The 17,807-nt window shown below is 39.8% G+C and overlaps 1 protein-coding gene across 1 annotated transcript; it reads right to left on the bottom strand.

The window, feature by feature from the left end:
- Positions 1 to 13,304: 13,304 nt before the first annotated feature.
- kcnk7 (potassium channel, subfamily K, member 7) lies at positions 13,305 to 17,807 on the bottom strand. Its single transcript, XM_062993127.1, has 3 exons — positions 17,471 to 17,807; positions 14,959 to 15,354; positions 13,305 to 13,998 (listed from the first exon to the last, which is right to left on the bottom strand). Exons 1-3 carry the CDS (start codon positions 17,805 to 17,807, stop codon positions 13,652 to 13,654), a joined length of 1,080 nt encoding a protein of 359 aa, XP_062849197.1. The 3' UTR covers positions 13,305 to 13,651.

Genomic DNA, 17,807 nt, shown 5'->3' on the forward strand with positions numbered 1-17,807 from the left:
AACATGGCTGTATTCCTCTGTCCTCGGGTGGTAGTGAAGGGAGCGCAGGGTTCGGTCCGCACTTATCTCTTCTCACCAAATGTCAAAGCGAGGCTGTGTCCCAACCCTCATGCGCGTACTACTGCCCTGCACTGCTACACTGCACTACACTACACTGATACAGTGCACCACACTACACTGCCACACTGCACTGACATACTGCATCACGCTACACTGCTACACTACACTGATATACTGCACCACACTACACTGCTACACTACACTGCACTACACTACACTGATACAGTGCACCACACTACACTGCAACACTGCACTGATATACTGCATCACACTACACTGCTACACTGCACTACACTACACTGATATACTGCACTACACTGCTACACTGCACTACACTACACTGATACAGTGCACCACACTACACTGCCACACTGCACTGATATACTGCATCACGCTACACTGCTACACTGCACTACACTACACTGATATACTATACTACACTGCACTACACTACACTGATATACTGCACTACACTACACTGCTACACTGCACTACACTACACTGATACAGTGCACCACACTGCACTGATATACTGCATCACACTACACTGCTACACTGCACTACACTACACTGATATACTGCACTGTGTACTGATATTCAATTATTTAAGATAATTATTTAAGAACAAAAGACTACACTGCACTATTCTGCACTGCACTGCTACACTGCACTACACTACACTGATATACTGCACTACACTACACTGCTACACTGCACTACACTACACTACACTGATACAGTGCACCACACTACACTGCCACACTGCACTGATATACTGCATCACACTACACTGCTACACTGCACTACACTACACTGATATACTGCACCACACTACACTGCTACACTACACTGCACTGATACACTACACTACACTGATATACTGCACTGTGTACTGATATTCAATTATTTAAGATAATTATTTAAGAACAAAAGACTACACTGCACTATTCTGCACTGCACTGCTACACTGCACTACACTACACTGATATACTGCACCACACTACACTGCTACACTGCACTACACTACACTGATACAGTGCACCACACTACACTGCCACACTGCACTGATATACTGCATCACACTACACTGCTACACTGCACTACACTACACTGATATACTGCACCACACTACACTGCTACACTACACTGCACTGATACACTGCACTACACTACACTGATATACTGCACTGTGTACTGATATTCAATTATTGAAGATAATTATTTAAGAACAAAAGACTACACTGCACTATTCTGCCCTGCACTGCTACACTGCACTACACTACACTGATACAGTGCACCACACTACACTGCCACACTGCACTGATATACTGCATCACACTACACTGCTACACTGCACTACACTACACTGATATACTGCACCACACTACACTGCTACACTACACTGCACTGATACACTACACTGCACTACACTACACTGATATACTGCACCACACTACACTGCTACACTGCACTGATACACTACACTGCACTACACTACACTGATATGCTGCACTGTGTACTGATATTCAATTATTTAAGATAATTATTTAAAAACAAAAGACTACACTGAACTACACTACACTGATACAGTGCACCACACTACACTGCCACACTGCACTGATATACTGCATCACACTACACTGCTACACTGCACTACACTACACTGATATACTGCACCACACTACACTGCTACACTACACTGCACTACACTACACTGATATACTGCACTGTGTACTGATATTCAATTATTTAAGATAATTATTTAAGAACAAAAGACTACACTGCACTATTCTGCACTGCACTGCTACACTGCACTACACTACACTGATATACTGCACCACACTACACTGCTACACTGCACTGATATACTGCATCACACTACACTGCTACACTGCACTACACTACACTGATATACTGCACCACACTACACTGCTACACTACACTGCACTGATACACTACACTGCACTACACTACACTGATATACTGCACCACACTACACTGCTACACTACACTGATATACTACACTGTGTACTGATATTCAATTATTTTAGATAATTATTTAAAAACAAAAGACTACACTGCACTATTCTGCACTGCACTACTACACTGCACTACACTACACTGATATACTGCACCACACTACACTGCTACACTACACTGCCACACTGCACTACACTGATATACTGCACCACACTACACTGCTACACTACACTACACTGATATACTGCACCGCACTACACTGTGTACTGATAATCAATAATTTAAGATAATTATTTAAAAACAAAACACTACGCTGCACTATTCTGCACTGCATACTACACTGTACTACACTGCACTGCTATACTGCACTGCTCCACTGTGTACTGATATTTAATTATTTAAGATTATTATTTAAAAACAAAACACACTACACTGCACTACACTGTTCCATACAACATTGCATGACACTACACTGATATACTGCACTGCACTACACTATGCTGCTACACTGAACTGCGCTACACTGCACTACACTACACTACACTGCTACACTGCACTTTACTGCTGCACTGCACTACACTTCTACGCTGCACTGTGCTACACTACACTACACTGCTACACTACACTGCGCTACACTGCACTACACTACACTGCTGCACTACACTACACTGCTGCACTACACTACACTGATATACTGCACTGCACTGTACTGATATTCAATTATTTAAGATACTTATTTAAGAACAAAACACTACACTGTACTACTCTACACTGCTACACTACACTGCTACACTGCACTAGTCTACACTGCTACATTACACTGCTACACTGCACTACACTGCACTATTCTATACTGCTACACTACACTGCTACACTGCACTACACTGCACTATCCTACACTACTACACTACACTGATATACTGCACTGCACTACACTCTGTACTGCTATTCAATTGTTTAAGACAATTATATAAGAACAAAACACAACCCTGCACTACACTACATTGCACTTTAACACTGTACTACACCACAATGCACTACACCGTGTACTGATATTCAATTATTTAAGATAATTATTTGAGAACAAAATTCACTACACTATACTGCACTATACTACACTTCCATATTCTACACTGCAGTAATGTCAAAGTGGTGCATCACACACTGTAACGTTTTAGCTATGTTGTATGTAGCTTCCTCAAAAATTAAAGATGTATAGCTATTATTCTGTGATTAAAATGTTGCAAAGCTGTATAATCTAACAGCAAAATCGCAATCATTAGATAAGAGTTCCTTTGACAGTTTTTGCTATTCTTGTCATACGCTTTAGTGGTGATGCCAGTTTAGTTTATTGTTAGTTTCTTTGATAGCCTAATATGTATGTGTGTGTTTGTTGTATCTTTGCAGCAAAACTGTAGTCATGAATTGAATTGGGGGGGACAAAATCTACCACCTGGGGCTCATGCCATTGTAAAACATTCCTGTCATATCAACCACTGATGTGAACACTGATGGATCCTAACATTGTGCAAAGCTATATAGTGAAATATTTTTATTTATATTTTTTACGTCACATATATGAATATTGTGGGGCGATGTCCCACAATGGTATTTGCCTTGAGATTAGCAGAGATGTTGCATGTCTAGCCATCCTCCTGAATAATGTTTAATCTGATCCATCAGAGCTGGTTCTGTTCCCTTCACCTATAAGATAAGATAAGATGACATTCTTGGATGTTTCTGTTTTATTAACAGAAGGTCCAAAAAGATTAAGAACCACTGACCTAACTCATTACCCAGGTTTTAGCTGATTAGGGTATTTTTTATTTATTTATTTATTGGCTCAGCCAGTGCTGCTGGGTCATGAATGGGCCCAAAGAAATTTTATGTGGAATTTTTTGGATCTCCAAAAGAAAATTGTTTGGCTTTAAGCATGTTTAATTCTATAAAACAAGTAGAACATAAAATGGACACTTTTTGATCTTTTTACCAGTATTTTCACACAACATTTTAATGTTATAGATTTGAGAATCAATAATTATTTTAAATACCTAAGGCTATATTTGTCATTTTCTTATGATTTGACTTACTAGACTTTCTAGAGAACATGATTGTCATGCAGTTTGTTATGACCTGCTTGCCAGAAGCGATGTAACACAGCTGGATGTAAATAAAGAAAATGAGGTCAGAAAAAGAAATGAATGGTTAAGTGTTTGTCCAACAGCACTGCTATTTTAAGATTTAAGGAAATGACCAGGAATTGCCAGTTTCTCTATAATAACATCTGCAAGTTTCAGTATGGGCAGCACAGTGACGCAGTGTGTAGTGCTGTCGCTTTACAGCAAGAAGGGCCTATGTTTGATTTCCCAGCCAGGCCGTTCAGTGTGGTGCCTGTGTGGGTTTCCACATGAAATCTCTTCTTCCCAAAAGTGGCACTTTGTGGTCAGATGCCTCCTTATATTTTATCTTTAATTTTTTTAACTGCTTCATCATGGTCATGGCGCCATGGGTCCAGTTTACACCAGGAAACACTGGGTGCAAAGGCAAAAATATCCTGAACAGGTGCCAATTCATTGCAGGGCTTTGGTCTTCCCCTTGTCAGACATGGCCAATCATGTTTGTTTAGATGCCCGGCGAACTGACTGCACCACTGAGATTCAAACCCAAATCTCAGTGGTGGTGGACTTGCGTAACTGAGTGCTTTCATGTGCATATTGTTTGCTTTTAATTATACTTTAGATGTGTCCAAAACCCTTTTGCAATCTGAATTGACTGGACATAGTATTAAAAACACACACCTGTGTTTATAAGGACCCACAATTTACATTGCATTGTCAGAACGAAAACCAAGCCATGAAGTCCGAGAATCTCTACAACCAAAATGTGGCATTGCATGTGAGGCAAAGATCAAATAATATAAAACAATATCTAAGGCATTGTGTGTTCACAGGAGCTCAGTGGTCTTAATAATCTTGAAACACAAGTAGCCTGGCGCAACCTTAATCCTTCCTGTAGTGTGCCATTTGGCCAAACTGGGCATCTAGGCAAGAAGAGCCTTGGTCAAGGAGGTAATAAAGAACCCAATGGTTGCCAACCTAGTGCTTTAGATGTCCTGTGCAGAGATTGAAGTATCTGTTGGAGGGACAGTCAACTTTGCTTATTACAGCTGAATAAAAGGCGTATCAGGTGCAGCAGCATGTGTGGGTTTTAAATACTGTTTACACTTACTGTCTTCGCACAACCTGTTATCACATGTTGTAGGTGCTTGCTTGCTTATGCATTTTATCAGTATACAGTTTCTTATTACATTACGCTGCTGGATTTATATTTTTGGTTGGAGCACTATTCTTTGCCTCAGCAGTAACCAATGTGTTTAAGAATTTAAAACATCACTGTTGCTCATAACCTTATACCAACACAACACACTCTACACTGTAATTTCCATGATAGTGTCATTGCAGTTCATCTACATCTACATTCATCTACAAACCCATTTCCAAAAAAGTGGGAACCTTTTGTGAAAAATAAAGAAGTAAAAAATACAAACATGAATGTGTGATACAGCATACAGTACGTCTCTCTAAAATCCCTATATACACTACATGGTCAAAAGTATTGGGACACCCCTTCTAATTATGGAATTAATGTGTTTTAGGCACAACAATTGCTAACAGGTGTAATAAATCAATTACATAAAGGAAATCATTTGCTTCTGTCTGTGGTATATGGTAAAAGACCAAAAGTTTCCCACCAGCCTGGCACTGAGCAGCAACTCATTTTTGTTTTCACAGACTGAACCTTTTGTGAATCCACCTTTTATACCCAATTATGATCTCCTCACCTGTTACCGATTTACCTGCTCATTGTGGAATGTGGTCAAATGGTGTCTGTAAAAGTGATGGTGTCTGTGAAGTGGTGAAGCCCCATACCTGCGATACTGGGAGAAAAGAATCCAATAGCAGGACACTTAACCAAGGAAGAACAATACTATGGCTATAAATTCAGAAACAAATGAGAAACGAGTAAAGGTAGGCCAAAAGTAGAGTAAGAGGCCAAAAAAAATTGAAACAAATAAAAGTAACCAAAAGATACCACATCAAATGCACAGCCCGAGTGGGGGTATCACAATTCATGTGCTCTGCCAAATTAATAAAGAAAATTCTCCCTACAGGGACATAGTTCCATCAACAAATAGTCACTTAGGAAAATAGGAAAATAATTATTCAAAGGTAAGTATAAAAGCTGGGTCACTTTAATTACCAGCCACCCAATCCAGTGGTTCATGGCAGGAAATGAAGAAAGCAGGATATATCAGAAAAAAAAGTTACATTTATGCCAGCATAAAAAAAACACTGGGCGTAGTTCATCTCAACATACCAAACTCAAACAACGTGGAGGTGCCTGCACAACCTTGCACACCACACCTCACAATACAAACAATGAGCCAGACGAGAGCTGGCACTGAGGCCGAGATTTAAAGAGCTCTCAAAGCTGTAGTGAATCAACATCTAATGAAACTCACTGAGACCTCTATGTCTCCATGCTTCCTGCTGGCCTTAATGGCATGGCAGATGGGCATGATTCTGCAATCCAAAACTTTTCTTTCTACTTTTGGTAGGTAAATAAAGGTTCAAAAGAGTTAAACACATATAGTTTTTATTGTATTTAACAAAATGCCCCAATGAAGGTTGTATATGAGATCTTTTTGTCTTTGGCTGTTTATAAAAGATATTTAAATCCAGTATATTGATATATCTCAGTGTATCTACCCCAGTCATGCTAAAAATGGTTTATATAATGATTTACCTGGTTTTTGAGGAAAGATATTAATTATTTTACTAAATGAATATGCTGTGGATATATCTTTAAAATCTGACTTTTGTCTTATGTCAGCAGTAGTCAATTGTCTGGAGTGGGTAAATTTTCCAAGCCAAGAATAACAAACAATGGAACTGCCATGATGAAACAGGATAAAGCGGAAGAAAGATGTAATGAATGATACAGGTCATGCTGAGGTTAAAGGTTGCTTTTTGTAGCACTCCACTTCCTCTGGGTTCTCAGGGTTGAGAATGTGTTGGTGCCTGGACTTCCTGCTTGCTTTTGGGATGGAGTACGTACCTAAATACAACCAGTAAGAAAATAATCAAATGTATGTGAATTTAAAAGAATCTTTAATGTGACAAATGAGCAAAAATAGATGTAGATGAGGGGCAAATACTTTTTCCCACGCTGTACACTGTAAAGTGGAGGCATGGTGCTGGGGACCTGGATTCAGTCTCCAGGTCCTCCAGATATTTCAGTTTGTTCTAAATTACATCAATTACAAGGCAAGTAGATTAAGTGCTGCATGTAAAAATATTAATTCACAAACTAGCGCACATATTACCAGGTTTAATCTACATTAGTTGGCCAAAAGTTTGTTGACAGATTTCACTACAAACTCATGAATATTATTACAAAGTTAGTATACCTAGGTTTTTTTAGTCACAAGATCTATATTGAGTAAGGCCTGAATTTTAATTAACCTAAAAGGTATTCTGTAGAGTCAAGCTTTGTGTTTGGCACTGACCAGTGGAGTTCTTTCACACCAAACAAGATTTTTCTAGCTCAAGTTCATGTAGAGCACATTATCATGCTAAACAGTAAGATTCTCTAACAAACTGTTGTCATAAAGTTGTAAATGCTCATTTATTCAGAATAAATTGGAATTCTGGTGCTCCTCTTTATTTCCTCTTCATCTGATGAAACATTATTTTGCTAGGTAGCAGGTAGCAGTAGATAAAAAAATAGTAAGTATAGCAAACATTTTATTTTTATACCTACTAACTTTAGCACTTCGTAACCCTGTTTCCTGAGCTTAAGTGGATACACAGCTGAGCAGTTGTTGTTTCTTAAAATCTTCACCTAACAATAACAGTACTGGGGCAGAAATGTGATGCAATGACTGGTTAAAAAGGTGGTATTCTATGACAGTTTCAGGTTGAATGTCACTGAGCATAATATGATCCAGTCTACTACTATCGGAGTTGGGCGTCTAGATTATGTAACTGTTTTTACTGTATCTGTTGTGGGTGATGAAGCAAAAAAAGTAATAAGCTGTTGTCTGCATAATGCTGGGTTTTCTAACAAGATACTCTGACAAAGCAAAGTCATTTCTGCATTTCTGCAAATCCCTTTAAAACAACTGTAAGTTAGACTGATCTACTTCCAAGAATTACTTTGGAGTTGGGGGTGGTGTTGCATCAAGCCTGGAAGATCAGGACTTGTATTTAGGCCATCTCGATAAATATAGAAACACGTTACAGGACCATCTGCTTTTAGTCCATCAAATGATGGGGGTGGGGGGTGTCAAAAGGCAAATGCTCAGAAGAACAACTAAAACCAAACCAAAGTGTATGTGTACATATATAAGTATGTATATGTATGTGTATATATAACCATATAAACAATTCTTTGAATGTTTATTTAATTTATTTAACATTTAAATGTGTTTACAGTCTGTAGTCCAACTGGGAAAAACCCTCCAGTCCCAAAAGACAGTGGTGAGAGGCTTCTTCCGGTCAAGGACTTTCCCTTGTGACTCTCAGTTGTTTATAACAGTATCACATGGCTAGTATTAGAAAAGTAATAAAAGACCAAGCATGTTGTTTTAACCCCTATATTTGTTTTATTCAAATCTTAATACTTTACAGACCACATCACTTTTAAGATAGTTCCTGTTTGGGGATTTTTTTGCAAGCGAAAAAGAGAATTTGAAATTAAAATGTGCATATTTTTATACCTTATTATTCATTATTGAAGACAGCTTTTGGTCTTAATTTGGTTGTATATGTACATCTATGTACCCCATGAATATTTGTGTATAGTAGCAGTAGTCATTAAATATACAGTATAAACCAAATAATTTAAGTATATTTTAAAGCTTAGAATATGAAGTTACTTCTTGAAACATGCTGATGACTTAATTTCTTAACTCATTTGTTTGAATTACCCTGCCTGCTTGACAGAACATGTCTGGACACATTCTCATGTCACAAACCTGTTCTGGTGGCTGAACGAATCAAGAAGTACATTTTTCATGAGCAAATCATAAGTTCTTTATGACCCAAACATTGTTTTTAACTTTTTAAGATGTGTTTAATGTTGGTAGACATGAGCTAATTAGTTAGTTTCTCATAAGTCTGCCACAGACCAACATTGCATAAGTGTTCATTTTACTTTTTATAAGCACTCTTTATAAATACTGTATTCTAGTTTTATTCTAGTTTTATTCTAATAGTTTCTACCTAACTTTAAAAATGGGGATTGAGATTAGTGGTGGTAAATCCGGTTCATTTTATGGACTTGGGTTAATCTGAGTCACTCAGTAATGTGATCCGGTTCACTTGAGTCACTTGTACTGACATCTTGATTGCGATTGATTTACTGCATGAAAATGCATCCGAATATCACTTGTCTTCCGTGCACTCATCTTCTGTAAATAAATCCTTCTCTCTTAATTCTCTTGACACCTCACACTTCTCTTGTCAGTGACAAGTTGACACTGTTTTCTAAGTGGAATCTTGATCATGGGGGAGAGGGGGGTGGACTCACCTACCAATCAGATGGGTTATAATAAAATATATAACTATATTTTGTTGTTGTTTTGCTAACAATAAAATATGCTGCATTACTAATCTGTACCACCACTACTGATAATAATAATAATAATAGCATGTGGTGCATAAAATCAGCCACAAAACGAACACCAGTGTGTTTAACCGCTTGTTTATTGGAATATTTAACTTATTACTTAGATTCACGGACTGGAGTAAAGTTGGTCCAGCCAAATAATCTGAGTCCGCTGTGTTTCCGGTGAGCCTGCTTAGCAGCACTCGGAGTACTTAGCAGCAGCTCGGAGGACTCATAGAATTCGGGTTAATTCAGACTCGTGTTTCCTAATTCAGTACAAAGATTCGAATCATTAACCTTGGTGATTCAGGAACCACCCAGCTCTAATTGAGATAAAACTTAGTGCTCTTTGTAATGTTGATGGGTATTTTTGGATGTGTAATGATTTGTTGCTACAGTTTATTGTCAGTTTGGAGTGTTAAAGTGAATGCTTTTTTGGGAATATTTATGTCCTCATGTTTGCATTGTTGTTCAGTTTACACTGATTTAATCTGAGAATTATGACTCTGCCTAGTAATGCTGAACAGTAAGCCAAATATTTCACATTAGTAGAATGTGATGTAAAACATTTGCTTTCTTTTGCTTCCTTTAAAAATATTAAAAAAGATGTATGAAACAATGCAGTACTAGAAACTAGGAAATATAAGTGAATACACAAATGTACCTGTGGAAATCTTAGGTGACAGCTGTCTTTAAATGAATGTAAATATTAAATATATATTTGGACAACTTAAATGCAGTTAAAAACATCTGTTCATGTTAACAGATATTAAGTTAATGTTACTTAAAACCATTTTTATGAATGAATAATTAATTTGTACATTATTTAATTCATGCAAAACACGGCTTATTTGTTGTTATGTACACATAGGTTATATACACATTTTGCTATATCAACCATTTTAGCATTTACGTTAATGACATTATAGCTTAACTATTGTAGTCATAAAAATATAATTAAAAGCAATAAATTGTCTTTGTAAACACTAAATCTTGACGTAGATCACAATAATTCAGAAGCTCGTTCTTTAAAAAACTGGGCATAAAAGGGGAATTTACTCAAGACTGAGGGCATGATATGATTACATACATTCAAAATCATTTCTTTTGAGATCACCTGGAAGCCAGGAATTGAATCCCAAATGGGTTTATCCGAGGCCCTGCAATAAATTGCCGTCCTGTCCATGTGTGTTACTGCATTGTGGAACCACCATGAACCTGACCAGGACAAAGCAGTGGTAAAATAAAAAGTAAAATAAAATAATTGTATTTACTTTTTCATAATGAGCCTAGCGTCTAAATATGTCAAATCAAGTTTATTTTCCAAACAGGTGGAAAGAAATGTCAGATGTTACTACAATTTATGTTACTTAATACTATTCTAAATCATTCTAACTATTTAACTTGGTATTTGTGATGAGCTATTAAAAATTCACTTACATGTATTAGTTATGCAAATTTTATTAGATTTATACTTGATCCTCACCTGTAGTAAATGTCTGAGTGGGTTTCCTTATAGTTACTCAGTTTGTCCCCACCTCTGAAAAACACAAAGTAGGGGAAGTAGCTGCTGTAAGGTCCTAGCTGTTAGTAAATTAGTAGGTGAATGTACAGGGTGTACGTTTCCCTCTTAAGGTTTGGCAGGATTTTTATTAGCTATACCAAACCAATGTTCTTGTCAGAAGGGCATTAGGCAGTTATAGTAGCTATAGTAGCTGAGCTGTATAAAGCTGTATAAGGAGCACAGGAACATGAATGCAGTTAATCTATTTTTGAGTTGAACGGCAACAGAAATCAAACCCAGGACCTTCTTTCTTTGAGGCAACAGTGCTACCCACCGAGCCACTGTGCCTTCCTCAGTATAACATACTGACGTTTCCTTAGTACATTTACCAAAGGATGTACTGCAGTATCTAATAAATATAAGTGACAATTAGTCTTATTTAGTTGCAAATTTTGAAAAATGATAACATGATAAAGATAACAAAACTAATGTTTATATCTAGGTTAATCCTGAAGACATCATTTTTACAAAAGTTTTGACTTTTCTGTAATCTGCCATAAAGTTTTTTTTTAATGTCTTACAAATTTCAAATGAATTCTTCATTCCAAAATGTGTAAATAGTGAATGCACTAACAGGTCACTGGTTAATCCTGAAGGGCTGTACAGAGACAGACTAAATGACAGTGTCTGAGCTCAATGACTGTAATAGGTATGATCTCATCTGTGCATTGTGTAACATTGTTAAGGTCAGAGTGAGGCAGAACGATCCGTGCTGGGTACAGAGTCACCATGTCTCTCTTTTTATTCTATTTATGCATTTTCCATTTTCTCCTAGTGTACTTGTATCTACTTCCCTAACCTAGAGACCCCTAACCCGAGCAATCTAACTAACCCTTCTGACATGTGTATATAGCCAATTAATATTTTTTTACCTGCTCAAGGTGAGTTCATACAGAGATCAATAGCATGTACAGAGAATCATACGCTGCTCTCCATTATTTACCATCTTTGTCCGGGCGCCATCGACCAGCCAGAAGAGGCCACAATTGCAGCAACAATAAGGACTCTCTTCATCCCACCCACCTTCAGACATAGCCAATCATATCTGTGTTGGCTTGAGATCTCAGCAATGGTGAGCTAGCGTGTTAGATCGCTGCACCAACCCCCACCCCACCCTGAGCACAATCAAGTCTCTCTTATATACACACACATATTTACCATTAGAAATCACACATTCCTTGATTATTTTAATAGCTATACCAACTCTAAAGATGGGCATTGTGGGTATACATTTACTGACTGTAGCCCATCTAGTGCTCAGTAAGCTTTGTCAGCCCCTGTACTCATTTACCAATGAAACGTTACCCCCACCGACGTCAGATGATGTCTGGGTGGTGGACCATTCTTGGCCGTGCAGTGACACTGGACTGAACTGGAGTGTTTTAGGTGCAGCAGTGTTGTTGGGATTTTAAGCAGTGTTTAAACTTACTGGCCTCTTCATTAGGAACACACGCACTCGCTGTAGTTTTAATCAGTGGACACTTTTTTCTATTTTATTGATGCATTTTCTCCCAATTTAGAGTAGTCAATTTGTCTTCCGGTGCTGGGGGATCCCTGATTGCAGTTGAGGTGGGTATATTGCTGCTCACGCCTCCTCCGACCCATGTGCACCCCTTAGCGGAACCCTTTCTCATCCATGCATTCTGCACAGACGCCTCTCTATCTGCTATTTAGGGTCTTTACACAGCTTTTGAAGACCCCACCCACATAGTCCGGTCATCCCGCTCTAGCAGAAACGTGTCTGCTGCAGGCACTGCCAATTATGCCCTCTAGATGGCGCCCAGCCGACCGGTGACAATGCCGAGTTTCGAACCAGCTGCACCACCTGGGCACCACCAGTGGACACTTTCTAATTAAAACACGGAATTTAGTGTTACAAAATGTCATACCATTATATTTTGTAATTTTGTTGGTTTTTATTTGCTTTTGTGCATTACATTTTTAAAAATAAATTCATTTTGACATTGAAATAATCACATTTAGGAATTCTATTATGAGAAATTGGCTGTGAAGTTCCAGAAAACAATAATTTTTTTTTCCTAAATTCATTTATAAAAAAAATGATCTGAAAAAATTGACCAATGACAACATGATAATGGTATCTTGCAGAGAGATCAATCTCAAGAGACAGTGTGGGAGGTAAACTAGAGGGTGCAGTAGAAAGGCATTTTGGGAAATGTAGTTAAGCTTGCCTCTGCTTGATACAGACACGGTGACATCACTGTGGAATCAAGTTGCATTTCTGTTGCAGTGATAGCTAAGCTACTATAAACAGGAGTGCACAGACTGATTAATGTGTGTTTAGATGGTATATTTATAATACATTAGAATGAGACATTCAATGACAAAATTAAAAGTGGGAGCAATTCTTTCCACTCAGTTGTTTGGTTGATCTGACTCTGGAATATCAGATAGATTAAATGAATGATGCACACTCTTCTCTAAGTTTGCTCTATGTAGTGATCCCAGAGTAAATGTTTTCTCCACAGGATTGGCTGTTGGCAGAGAATGTGAGATGATGGAGATAGGAGACATGTAGCGGGTGTCCTCTGCTGGACTGTCGCTGTCTGGCCCTTCACTGAGCTCTAGCTCATCCAGATCAACTCCCTGTAGCTCAGTCACCCAGGGACCAACAAAGAAACGCACCAAGGCCTGGACCTGCTGCAGCTTCCAGAAGCTCTCCATAACCACAAGCAGGACTACAAGTCCAAGCAGCAAGTAACCTGTGAACAATTTTTTACAAATTACTTTTACACCGATCAGCCATAACATTAAAAACACCTTCTACACTCACTGTCCACTTTATCAGCTCCACTTACCATATAGAAGCACCTTGTAGTTCTACAATTACTGACTGTAGTCAATCTGTTTCTCTGCATCCTTTGTTAGACCCCTTTCATGCTGTTCCTCAATGGTCAGGACTCTCCCAGGACCACCACAGAGCAGGTATTATTTAGGTGGTGGATGATTCTCAGCACTGCAGTGACACTGACATGGTGGTGGTGTGTTAGTGTGTGCTGTGCTGGTATGAGTGAATCAGACACAGCAGCGCTGCTGGAGTTTGAAATACCTCACTGTCACTGCTGGACTGAGAATAGTCCACCAAACAAAAATATCCAGTCAACAGTGCCCTTTGGGCAGCGTCCTGTGACCACTGATGAAGGTCTAGAAGATGACCAACAAACAGCAGCAATAGATGAGTGATCGTCTCTGACTTTACATCTACATGGTGGACCAACTAGATAGGAGTGTCTAATAGAGTGGACAGTGAGTGGACACGGTATTTAAAAACTCTTACAGTCACTGCGGTGCTGAGAATGATCCACCACCTAAATAATACCTTCTCTGTGGTGGTCCTGTGGGGGTCCTGACCATTGAAGAACAGGGTGAAAGCAGACAAAAAGCATGCAGAGAAACAGATGGACTACAGTCAGTAATTGTAGAATGACAAAGTGGTTCTATATGGTAAGTGGAGCTGATTAAATGTGGGTGTAGAAACAAGCAGCTGGTTTTAATATTATGGCTGATCAGTGTAAATGGCAAAAGGATAAATGACTCTGTCCAGGTCTTCTTGCACCAAGGGTTTGTACATGGCACCAAACCCATTGAGAACCTGACCAAGATCAGCAGTTAGTAACAAATAAAGAATGTAATAAACTTTATGTGATGAAAACAGGACTCACAGGAAGTGAAAAACTCCAGTGCCTGCCGGCCCGCCCGACTTTGTGTCCTCCCAGGCAGGTAATCTCCCAACCCGATGGTACTGAGCGAGATGAAGCAGTAGTAGAGTGATTCTAGAAAGCTCCATTCTCTCTCCAGCAGACAGAGGACGAGAGCAGGTAGCAGAAAGAACAGTGTTGCTGTGCTCACTGCTAATATTCCACAATAAAGTACTGCAGCAGTGTTGTAGGGTAAACCCCAGTGGATGTGAAGGTGGTGTATGGGAGAGTGGGTGACTCTGGGTACCAGGGCATGAGTGAGAGAGGACAGCAAGATGAAAGTGAGAGGGATCCCAAAGAGGCAGTAAAGTATACAGAACAAGCGGCCCTCGTCTGACAGTGGAACGGTGGTGCCGTAACCTGCACGTTGACAGCAAAAGTGTTAGTACACATTTTTTGGCATTTTAGTGGCTACACCAAACAATCTGTAAATGTAGTTGCAGACTGTAACACACAAGTACTCAGAGGGTCTGTCTGAAAATTTTGTGAGCTGCCTTGCTGCCTACTGCCTACCTAGGCAGCTGCCTAAGTAGAGAGGATTGTAATAAGACATGGAACTCATAAGGCATGTTATTTAGACACACTACTTAGACAGCGATAATGGCGATTGTCACTTTTACTGAGCTAAAAAAGTTAGCCTCAGGCCATTCAAATGGGTTGAGGCGGCACAACCCGCTAGCATGCTAGCTAATTTACATTTAAAAACAACTAGTTCGTTGCTCCACATTCATCCTCCATATTTATAGTTTTTTGTGAGAAATGCTGAATGCTGGGATTGCCTTCACTGCTAATGAAGCATTGGATGCTCCCTCATTATTCAGTCAATTTTAGGTGGCACAGCGGTAAAAACACACGCTGGAACCAGAGCTGGGATCTCGAATACATCATATCGAATGTCAGCTCTGCCTGCCGGCTAAGGCTGAGCGGCCACATGAACAACGATTGGCCTGTTGTTCAGATATGGGTGGGATTTAGCCGGATGGGTTCTCTCTCTCTCATGACAGGTGCAATTACAACCTCTGCTGGCTGATTGATGGCGCCTGCACAGAGATGAGAAAAAGAGTGCTCTCAGAGTGTGTCTCTCCGTACACAACCTACACTCGTCAAAGTGTAGGTGATAAGATGCATACGGCTGCTGCCGACGTGTTGGAGGGGGCGTGGGTTAGCTTAGTTCTCCTCAATCAGAGTAGGGATCGGCATTGGTGGAGAGGAAGCATGACGCAATAGGGCAACTGGACGCGAAAATAAAGAAAATATATATTTTTTTAAAGTAGAACCCGATTACCACCTTCACCCCTGTCCAATCTGTGACCGCTTCTTTTCACCTGCTAGTGTTGGATTTGCACACAAAACCGTATCGTATATGGAGGACAACCCACCCACACACACAAACTTGTCCGCCGGCTCTTGGACGAGTCCCGAATTTCGCATATCGCAGAGGGAAGAGACCTTGTCCGACGTTCCCGCCCTCCCTCCCTCCCACGGTTTTTGTGTGGACGCCCAGCCAAGCTGATATCAGGTCCAGATTTCAGCTGCGCCACCCGAGCACATTATCATTTTTAAAGAACTTTCTGACCACTGTATTTGGAACATCCACCTATTCATGTAGTTATCCAATAAGCCAGTCATACGGACTGTTGAGGTATTTTAAGTACCGTTATACCGATATATCAATTGTGATCCAAGTAATTTTGGCCATGGCGTGATTTTTGGTACCAGGCTGTAACTGGTTACAGTATGTCACAAACTGCTGATACCCTGAGATTTTCAAGCAAAACAATCACTAGCATTGACACAGAATACTCCAAATATCAGTGAGCAGCAGCTTTAAGGCTATAAACACCTTGTTGAGGAGAGAGATCACTGTAGAATAACCAGACTGGTGTAGGCTGATAGTAACTACACTCTTTTATCCTATCTTGGTGAACAGAAAATCATTTAAAGAAAGCACAACACATAAAGCATTGTTGCAGATGAGCTACAGGAGCTCTATTATTTTTTTAATGCATTTTCTTTCCATTTTCCTCCCGATTTAACACACTCAATGTTTGTCTTCCGCTGCTGAGAGATACCAGATTGCATCCAAGGAGAGCACGTCACTGTACACACCTCTTCCGACACGTGCACAGCCCTCCTCTTCTCACCCCTGCATTCTGCAGTCGTCTCTTCTGCCAATCAGGGTCCTTACACAGCGTATGAAGACCCACCCACCCACACATAGTCTGGCCCCCACCCTGCAGATACGGTGGCCAATTAGTATCTGCTGCAGGCACTGCCAATTATGCCCGCCAGATGGCGACCTGCCGACCGGTGGCGAGTTTCGAACCAAGGAAACTCTGTGCTGGTGTGCTAGCGGAATATCCCGCTGCGCCACCTGGGCGCCCTATAATTATAATTTTTATACATTAAATCACCATATTCAACAAGTAAAACTGGTCAGTTTGGACTGGCTACTGGTATGCTAGTCGCGGCTCACCTGTTGTTGTAAGAAAAGTCGTAACAAAAAACAGCGACGACGTAAAGTCAAAGTTATACTCATCACTGTCAGCCTTTAACACAGCCACTCCACGTTTACCAGCTAAGAGTATCTTCCTCAACAAATGCTCCAGACTGCTTTTGTTCACACACTGGTTCTTCTCCAAAAACCTCACTCGAAGTTCATGTACATCAGCAACAAGCAAATCCTGCTCTGACTGCTCAAGCGCCATGAAAATAACTCCACCGACAGCAAGGTAAAAGAAGTACGCAAGAAGCAAAAGGGTAAAAGCCCAACTACGGCAGAAAGTAAGCACGGCTTCCGGGTTGGGAGCCAT

Source organism: Trichomycterus rosablanca, chromosome 4 (assembly GCF_030014385.1).
Source record: "Trichomycterus rosablanca isolate fTriRos1 chromosome 4, fTriRos1.hap1, whole genome shotgun sequence".
NCBI lineage: Eukaryota > Metazoa > Chordata > Actinopteri > Siluriformes > Trichomycteridae > Trichomycterus > Trichomycterus rosablanca.

What these genes read in the sequence shown, in the direction of transcription:
- kcnk7 (XM_062993127.1), bottom strand. Translation starts at nt 17,807, where the DNA reads ATGGCTCCCAACCCGGAAGCCGTGCTTACTTTCTGCCGTAGTTGGGCT. An exon ending in GACTTTTCTTACAACAACAG is followed by an intron (nt 15,355 to 17,470) that starts GTGAGCCGCGAC and finishes GTCAACGTGCAG; the next exon opens with GTTACGGCACCACCGTTCCA. An exon ending in ACTGGAGTTTTTCACTTCCT is followed by an intron (nt 13,999 to 14,958) that starts GTGAGTCCTGTT and finishes AATTGTTCACAG; the next exon opens with GTTACTTGCTGCTTGGACTT.